This window comes from Rosa rugosa, chromosome 3, assembly GCF_958449725.1.
Source record: "Rosa rugosa chromosome 3, drRosRugo1.1, whole genome shotgun sequence".
Classification (NCBI taxonomy): domain Eukaryota; kingdom Viridiplantae; phylum Streptophyta; class Magnoliopsida; order Rosales; family Rosaceae; genus Rosa; species Rosa rugosa.
This window is the reverse complement of record NC_084822.1, coordinates 9627267-9636454: the sequence shown is the minus strand read 5'-3', so window position 1 is coordinate 9636454 and position 9188 is coordinate 9627267. Positions and strand designations below refer to the sequence as shown.

General features: G+C 39.1%; 1 protein-coding gene across 1 annotated transcript; it reads right to left on the bottom strand.

Moving 5' to 3' along the window:
- Nucleotides 1–614: 614 nt before the first annotated feature.
- Nucleotides 615–2471, bottom strand: LOC133740696 (UDP-glucose flavonoid 3-O-glucosyltransferase 7-like). The gene has a single exon (XM_062168642.1). The coding sequence runs from the start codon at nucleotides 2168–2170 to the stop codon at nucleotides 722–724; it is 1449 nt and encodes a 482-aa protein (XP_062024626.1). The 5' UTR covers nucleotides 2171–2471; the 3' UTR covers nucleotides 615–721.
- Nucleotides 2472–9188: the final 6717 nt, after the last annotated feature.

The window sequence follows — 9188 nt, the reverse complement described above, 5'->3', positions numbered from 1 at the left end:
CTCATTGTTTCACAATTCACACTATTTGTTTCAAAGTTGATTACTATTCCTTCCCGAAAGAAGTGTGATGATGGAGAAGTAACTGAACTAGTAAAGTAGTAAGGCTTGACAGACAAATCTGCTTATATGAGACTGACTGGTTTTCCACTCTATATTTGCTTCTGAAAGATTTGTGGTGAAGAAGGAATTGAACTGGTAATGCTTGACTCGAGGGACTAGTTGGTAGAGCTGGTATATATAAATGTGTTGATTGCTGTTCTATGGGACACTATTTGATTATTCAATTTTGAACATAAACTTCAAAGAAGGCATTATTTTTGTTTGCTGAGGTGGATACAAATTTTTCTTTTTTAAAGAACAACTTCGGCAGAATGGATTTGTTCTTACTTCGTTTGGCATTATGCTTTGAAACTTATTAATGTTGTTGTTTTTTGGTGGGTTTAATTATTTGGCACTTGCATTCTTACATATTTATCATTATCCGATTGATGACTCCTGTTCAGTTTCTGATTAGGATTTTATTGCCTTACCAGAAACAAAGAAAAATGGATTCTATGGCTTATTAGTTATCATACATGTAGAAACATAATTACTCTTTTTCCATTTATTTGAACTTTTACAAAGTATATGTAGGTGTGCCAACAATACAAATTAGTGAATAAAACTTTTCCTTCTTAAAGCAGAAATTGTTGGCATTTTTGCTGCTTCAAGAGCAGTTAAATCAAGACCCGAGAGACTTCAACTCTTCAATTAGAGCAGTTAAATCCGAGAACGATGAACCACCATCTTCAACTGTCCTCCTTGCGAGCTCTCTGAGCTCAAGCACTTTGCTTCTCATTTTCTCTTTTTCATGACCGACCATGAATTCAGTCACAGCCTTCTCTATGGTCTCCTTCTTCACACTGGCTTTGCTCTTCATACTAATATCCTCCCACTTTTGAACACCAACAGCAACCCCAATCCCAAGTATCTCAGTCACCAACTTCTCATTGTAAAATTGATCTGCGTACACTGGCCACGTGATCATTGGCACCCCAGCACACACTCCTTCAAGGGTTGAGTTCCACCCACAATGAGTGAGAAAGGCCCCAACTGCTTCATGTTGAAGAATCAGTAGTTGGGGAGCCCAACCTCTTATAATCAGTCCCCTTCCCTCCACTCTCTGCTCAAATCCTTCGGGCAACCACTCTTCTTTATCATTCTTTTCTTTCTTCACAACCCAAATGAATTGCTGTCGAGAAGCCTCAAGAGCCAAGGCGATTTCTAAGAGCTGACAATCACTGAAATTGGTGAGGCTTCCAAAACATATATAAACAACTGAATTGGGTTTCTTAGAATTAAGCCAGTTCAAGCAGTCATGTACTTCATCAACCGAGCCTTCCCTTCCCCTCTCTACTTTATCTTTTTCTGTCTCGCATAAAGAAGCAGGGCCGATATGCCATGCTTTCCTGCCAAACACCTTCCTATAATGATCTGCATAATCTGGTTCAAGTTCATAGAAGCTGTTAACTATAATCCCATAGCTTGTTTCATCAGCCTCTATGGATGCTTTGACCAATTTGATGAGTTCTGACTCACCCTCTAGAATAAGAAAAGGAGCTAGTTTGTTTTTTGTCATCTTGATCTCATCTGGAAGACCAGGAATAACAAAAGATTCTGAATCAGATGAAACCGCCGTCTGAGGTTTGTACCGCATCACACTAGTTGAAGCACACAAGGGGAAAAAACCAGGTCCATGAAAGATGATCCTTGGAATCCCAAACTTGGCAGCAACATCTGTAGCCCAAGGAAACATAGAGTCTGCAACAAGACAGTGAGGACGATGTTGGTCTAAAATCGGCTCAACCTGTTGCTGAAACAGAATGATGGCTTTGAAGTACTTTTCCACCTGCTCTTGGTTTTTACGCAAGTTTGTTCTTTCAATTCCTTCAGGCAACCCGACTTCAGTTGATGGGAATTTGATGACAAGAAGTTCAATTTCAAAACCCAAACTTTTGCTAGTTTGGATTGCTTTGGAGAAAAATGGTGCATTGACAGGGGTGGTTATTAAGGTGGATTTTACACCACGTGAAGCAAATAGTTTGGCTATGTCTATAAGGGGTAAAGTGTGGCCTTGAGCCATGTAGGGAAGGAAGAAAATGTGAAGCTGCTGATCAGTTTTGGTTTCCATGGGGAGTTGCAAGAGAGTAGCTATAATGCACACAGAAAACACAATGATGAGGATGAACTAAAACTGGAAAAATGAGGAGCTTATAACGTGGAAAGATTGGGTTTTAATAATGTAAGGTAAGGATTTCCCTAGCTAAGGAAATAATGCTAGATAGAGACTTGGTTTGCAAGACATTGTTGTTGGGTACGAACAGAAACAAGTTTGGCTGCAATAAATTATTGAGTGATTGAGTAGCATAACAGCATCTTATTGCAAGACGAATCGGCAGGTTCTGCATGTCTATTATTGCTTCTTGCAAATGCCCACATTTCAAATCTGTTTTAACTTTTTCTTTTGCTTCTGGTGCCTTTGACTGAATCTGACATTGAACTTGCCTGCATCCGTTGTTTCCAATATTGTTATTTTTGTAATTCACATGTGCTTTAAGCTATCTATTGGCTACATATATTTATAATTTATTTAGTTTATTTTGCTGGAACCTTTTGAAGATTTGGTTCAGGAAATAAACTGTCATAATCCAGGGCCGTTTGAGTCGTATTTTGTCCAGGGAATTGGCAGAATGGTGGTAGATTGTTGTTGTGGGCACCTTGTAATCTGCAGATTTTGAACTATCATTACCTCATCTATTGGCAATGATTGAATTATCTTTGCACTTTTCTATGAACTTGGACTTGAAAACCCTTCATGCAGTTACTTTTGCACCATAATCGTCAATTTTTGTGAACTGCACCGGAAGCTTTTAGAGTTGGAAGTTGCCACTTCAACTTCTTACATAACAGCATATATGATTCACAGGCAGTATTCATGGTGTTTGTGGGTTTTGATATTGGGATTCTTCTTTTATACTAGTGTGAATGATGGTATTTTAACCAATGGAGAGCAATCTGCCCATTGTATAAGGACTGAAGGATGTCAGAATAGTATTAGGTCATACAGTGTTTGAGAAGCATATGCAGATGCTCTTAGAATATCTGGTGTTTGTATTATAATGTGATGAATTCCATTTTGGAAAATTCATTCAAAGTCCAAAAATCAATCACTAAACATGGATGTTATCCGGGCATATTTTTTTTTTTGCTAATTGCGATCCAATGACTCATCTGTCACATATGATTTATTTCATTTTCAATTTTATCCAAGTTAATTTTATACTTTTGCATGCCCATTATACCTTTTTGTAATAAACTGTAGTAGATTGTCCACTTAATTAATAGTAATAGTTAAGGCCGGTCAAACAAGATTTCATCGAATAACATATTAACTTTAACTAATAACTTTTTACATGAGGCCTCATTTAGTTTGCGAAAAGAAAATTAGTTCGTTGGCATTTCCCATGAGCCTGGGAAAATGAATTTCTCACTAGTTTCTTTACCAATGTTTAGGAATGTTAGAAAAGTAATCTGAAGATGTATTTTACTTTCATTTCCAATGTTTGGTCTGTGCATGAATAGAAAAATAAGCAACATCAAATTTCCAATAGTATCCCTAATATCTAAGCATAAACAATTCAAGAGTCAAAATTTTTGTGGATAAATTGGTAATTGTTTAAGAACATCTGATTTATGTGTCTAGCCCAAACTCTAAGTGACTTGTCCAAGTTGTAATAGGGTTAGTCTTACAGATAACATCGGATATATCCTATTCATTGTATGATTCAGTTTCCTTGTAAGACGCATATTCTTTGCTTGTAATCCTCTATATAAAGAGACTCCTATTATCAATGGAATACACAGATCATTCTCTCCCGATTCTCTGTACTATTCTCTCCCGATTCTCTCTATTTTTGATTTCCTAAAACACGTTATCAGCATGAAGCCCTAACCCTGATTCAAGAAGCCAAAAACATAAATCCGAATACACAACCTTAATTGAAACCCTTTCTGCCTCTGCCGCACACCATAAAGCCCTCGACCACATGAGTCCAGAACCGGCGGCATAACCACCAGAAACGGCCGCAAAACTACCGAACCGACCTCCGGAAGCTACAAACGGTCTGCCGCAAATCCTCCGTCGGTTTGCCGCCTTCCAGACCTTCTACGGCCTCCAAACTCGGTCACCAGCAGCTCCTTGAGGCCAGAATTCAGGAACCGGAAGCAGAACCTCAAGAATCGGTCTAAAAGTTACTGAACTGGCAGCTAAGTCACTGAACCGTAAGCAAAAAAATCGGACATAAGCTATTTAGGGCAGTTCGGTGGCCAGAAGCATCTTTTTCCGGCCAACTTCTGGCCAAAAGTTCCAGCGACCCCCCGTTTATCATTTTCAAGATAATTTTTCACTAAAATTCCCGCTTTTGTGTACTTTTCTTTAAGATTTCAATTCTTTTCTATTTTCAGGGACTTGCAACCTTTCTTCTTCTACCCTCCACTTCTTCTTTTGTGGGGAGACCCAAGCCGAACTGTGGGAGTTCGTGCTATCTCCAAGCTTGGAGCTTGTTGAGATCTCCAAACTTATAGTTTGTAGAGAATTTTTGATTGACTACTTACATCATTGTTTCGATCTAATCCAATACCTCTTGGAATCGAATTTCTTGGGAGCGATTATGCTAAAAAATTTCTGTTATTTTTGTGGTAGCTTTTTCCGCTCCGAAATTAACCATTTTTTCTTGTTCCTTTTTAGGATGAGTAACCTGAACAAACTAGATTTTGCTCCATTAGGAACAATTGGCTATGAATATCATAAATGGGTTCATTATGTCCTCCAGCATCTCAAGGCCCAAGGAATTCTGGATGCGATTCTTGAGCCTACTCAGGACGTGCTAATTGTTGAGTAAGCTTAAGCTTTGGAAGCAAATAGAGCAGCCTTGGAGGCAAAAGCCGTCATCCTAATGACACGTCATATGGATGATTCGCTCCAATACGAGTATCTGAATGAAGAAGACCCCATAAGGCTGTAGGTCTCGCTCGAAGAACGCTTTGACAACGTCCGTGACTCCCTGCTTCTTGACTTAGAAGTGAGATGGCACAATCTCCGCTTCTATGATTTCAAGTCAGTTCTTGACTATAACTCGGAAGCACTTCGCAGTAAATTCTTAATGGAATTCTGTGGAAAATATATCACAAATACTAGGGCTGGGATCAGTTCTGTTTTTGGCATTTTTTGCCGGAACCGAAACCGAAACCGATATATTTTTTCCGGTTCGGTGTGGTCGCTTTTTTCCACCGGAACCGTATTTTTCGGTTCGGTTATAGCTTGTAACCGGTTCATGTACAAAGCAAGAAACCAACAAAGCTTTCTGGTTTCCTTGCTTCTATTATAGCTTGTAACCGCTTCCTGATCGAGAATGGCTACTTGAATTCGACGGAATCTAAGGATTCAAAGCCATGACTGAGTTGGGAGCCAAAGGAATCAAATTGGGAATTGGGGAAGTGATGAAGATGAACTGGAAATTCCGATTCGGGATGAAGCTATGAAAGTGAGTTTCGGTCAGTCTGAGAAATTGGGGAAGAATCTGGGGAAGAAACTGGAACTGGAATGGCCAATGGACTTGGGGTTGCGTTTTTGAAATTGGGGAAGAACATGTGATGTACTGAAGGTCGGGCTAGGTCTTGTTTGATCGAAAGTGAGAAAAGAAATTAACAAATCGTCATCCTTGGGTATTTTTTTTTATTGTTTTTGGGTAAAAGGCATGGGTTAGTCCGCTAGTGGGTTTTTTTTTATTGTTTTTGGGGAAAAGTGGGTTTTTTTATTGTTTTTAGGTAAAAAGGTTGGGCGGGTGGGTATTTTTTTATTGTTTTTGGATAAAAGTGGGTATTTATTTATTGTTTTTAGGTAAAAAGGCATGGGGTAGTGGGTATTATATAGGCATGTCGGTTCTTCCGGTTCCTGCATCATACGCAAGGTCATAACTGAAACCGAACTGCCAGACTTAAAACGGTTTGGTTCTTCCAAAATTGACATCTTTCAACACAAGAAACCGAGCCGAACCGGCGGTTTCGGTGAAGTCCGGGCCGGTTCCACCGCTTCTCGGTTCAAAAATCCCAGCCCTAACAAATACTATGTTGATTGAGAGGAATCTCTTTACCTTCCCTGTCTCTGCTATGATGGTTGCTAAGAACTATTGAATCATTGTTACTACAGAATGGATCACAAGGTTTCATGAACTCAGTGGAGCCATGAATGTTGCTGAAAAGCATAACAACATCATTGTGAAGAACTATAATTCGAGATCTGTGGGAACAGAAACTATTCCGGAGTCCAATTATAGTCGCGTCCTAAAGGGAGGGCGCCAAGAGCGAAAACTTAATCTTAGGGATACTTTTGGACGTTCTAGTCCATATAATTGCTCCCATTGGGGAGGTAACCGCCAAAATAGGGGGACACGGAACCGAAGAGGTCAACGTGGAAAGAGAGAGGGAGGTAATGCCTTTGGCCATGTTGGTGGCGCCACTAACACTAAGTGTCATCCTAATGACGCTTTCAAAGTGCCTCAATCATAGGAGTCTGAGCATATAGATGTATGTTCTCGATGTGGAGCATCCGGTTATAGGGCACACATTTGTAGAGATCGTAAGAGTATTGTCACAGCTTACAAAGCATATTGTGAAGCAAGAGAAGCTCACTATTTGGAACAAGAACATAAAAAATGTGATCTTGAACTAAGGGTTGAAGACTTCAAATCTGGCCAATATCAAGAAAATGGCGATTTTGAATAAAGTCTTTATTTCCAAGAGATGTAATAGGCAATTTCCATATATTTTGTGCTAAATGTCATTGATTAAGTTTTTCTTCAACTAGGTTCATCCAAAGCGAGTATGATGTCTAGGAAAGTTTTGAGATAAGTGGTACTTAAGCGAGCTTTGCTCCACCGACATTTCTCTACTTAATTACCTGGTCATATTTATTTTGGAGTTACCAAAACAAGTTAAACGACTACCTCTATTTTGCATTAGCTAGTTTTGGATTAGATTTTCTTAATGGTTAAGAAACAATGATGTACACCGTTGGCTTATCTATAAAATTTTGAGTATTTTTTTGTTATAACTCCATTTTAATTCTAAGCATATTCCTCTGTGACTATGATGGCTGGACCATCATGATTAGTTCAAGGATATGGAATAACCCAAATTCCTATTACCAAATAGCACCTTGATTACTATCACAGAAACTCTCTACGCTCCTAGGCCAATCAAACCCTATATAGTGAATATATAAGATGGGAAGGTGTCAGCTTTCCTTCGAATAATTCATTGCGATCCATACAAATCCCACGACATAAGAAGGCTACCAAAATCATCTCATCTGGAGATAGGACTGTAAAAGCATGCCGTAACAGACATAAAAAAGAAGAATTTGACCAACCGCCCATCGCTTCACGGAATGAGGGTAGGGTCCAAATGGCCCTTGCTTTTGGGCATCGTCAAAGTGCGTGCAAAATAGTCTATTGAGATAATTTGCACCGAGAACAAATAGGTGAGGAAAGAATATGCCTGCGATAAGGAGCAGATGCCACCGGTAGAATATCATGCACAGCCCGCCAAATCAAAAGACGTATCGCCGGTGGAACTTTTAGAGACCAGATTGACTTTCAAACTGGATCCAATATTGAAGATGAAGTCCCTTCTTCGCCCAAATCACGTTCATGAATATACTGCAATAAATGATAACGCTGCGAACACTGTACCTTCCTAATTTAGTATAATGCCAACAAAGTTTGTCAGGGACTGGATGCAAAGACAAAGGGATTGAGAAAATTGCAGCTGCCTCAAAATCTAAAAAACTCCATTCTATAAGAGTACAATTCCAACCACCATCTTCATTAATTAAGCTGGAAGCCATGGAAATTAAAGGTAGTAATGGTGGAGAAGACACCCTGAAAGAATAAGGAATAGGCAGCCAAGGATCCTAAAACACTCGAATTGATCTTCATGGGTTTAGCACGAGGTGGAGGTCGGGTCTGGGTCCGACGATAATGGCGGTGCAATCAATAGCTGGCGGCTTTCTCGAGATGGCTGGCCATGTTTAGGTTAGGGGCTGGCCCTGAGCAGCGTCGGGATCTCTGTCCAAGCTAGACTGGCTTGCCGGAGGTCGGGAGTTGGTCACTCTTCTACTGTAGTCCTTGAGTTGCTCAGGGATTCGAGTTTGGGTGGCGGCGACATCAGCGCTGGCGGTGGCTCAGACTTTGAGCTTCCACTTTTATTAGGATCTGTTTTGTTGTTTTTAATTTTCTTCTTTATTTTGTTAAGATGGATGGGGAATCTGCGACCTCTCTGCTTACTTAGACGAGATGTTGCCAAAGCTGGTTACGCTAGCTGTGCCTCTTTGATGCCCCATGGGTAGTGATGACTAGATTTTGGATGTGCTTCATAGGATTTTAAAAGGTTGAATTGCTTATGTAATGGTTTTTTTTTTTCAGTCCCACGTGGGCAGGTCGTTATGTAATTCCGCTGAATTATAAAAAAGTTGACAGATCGTTATAAAAAATATAAAAAAAATCTTTTCTCCTACTAATGTGACTTAATTTGCAACTACCTTTATAATAGACTTGGTAAGAAATTTTTTGCATACCATTAATATAGAATCGATTATGATGTTAGTCAACCTTTGTCATAGAATTCGATTAGAGATTTTTATTTCACATTCATTTGCTTTACAGCCTTTACGTACCTGTAGGTAAATTCGAGTTTCCATATATATATATATATATATATATATATATATATATATATATATATATATATATATATATATATATATATTACTGTCAGTCTTATGTTTTGGTTCATTAACTTGATAAGTCTTGCCCTCATTCATATATATTTTGGTTCATTATGGTGGTAATCATATAAAAGCGGTTTATTCTGTTATTGCTTGTAATCATATATAAAAGCGGTTTTCTTGTCCTATAAGGATTTTAGCTAGCATTTGCATTTATAAGTTCGATTTCCAATCCCTCAATGGCCCGTCTTCATTCTTCAATCGTCTCTGCATCAGTTATGGCTGCCACAAAGAACCCCAATAATTCAGATAAAAGCCAACATGGCAAAACCAGAAAAAGGAAGATCATGATGACCAAAAGGCC

Coding starts and splice junctions, on each gene's coding strand:
- LOC133740696 (XM_062168642.1), bottom strand. CDS start 2,170: ATGGAAACCAAAACTGATCAGCAGCTTCACATTTTCTTCCTTCCCTAC.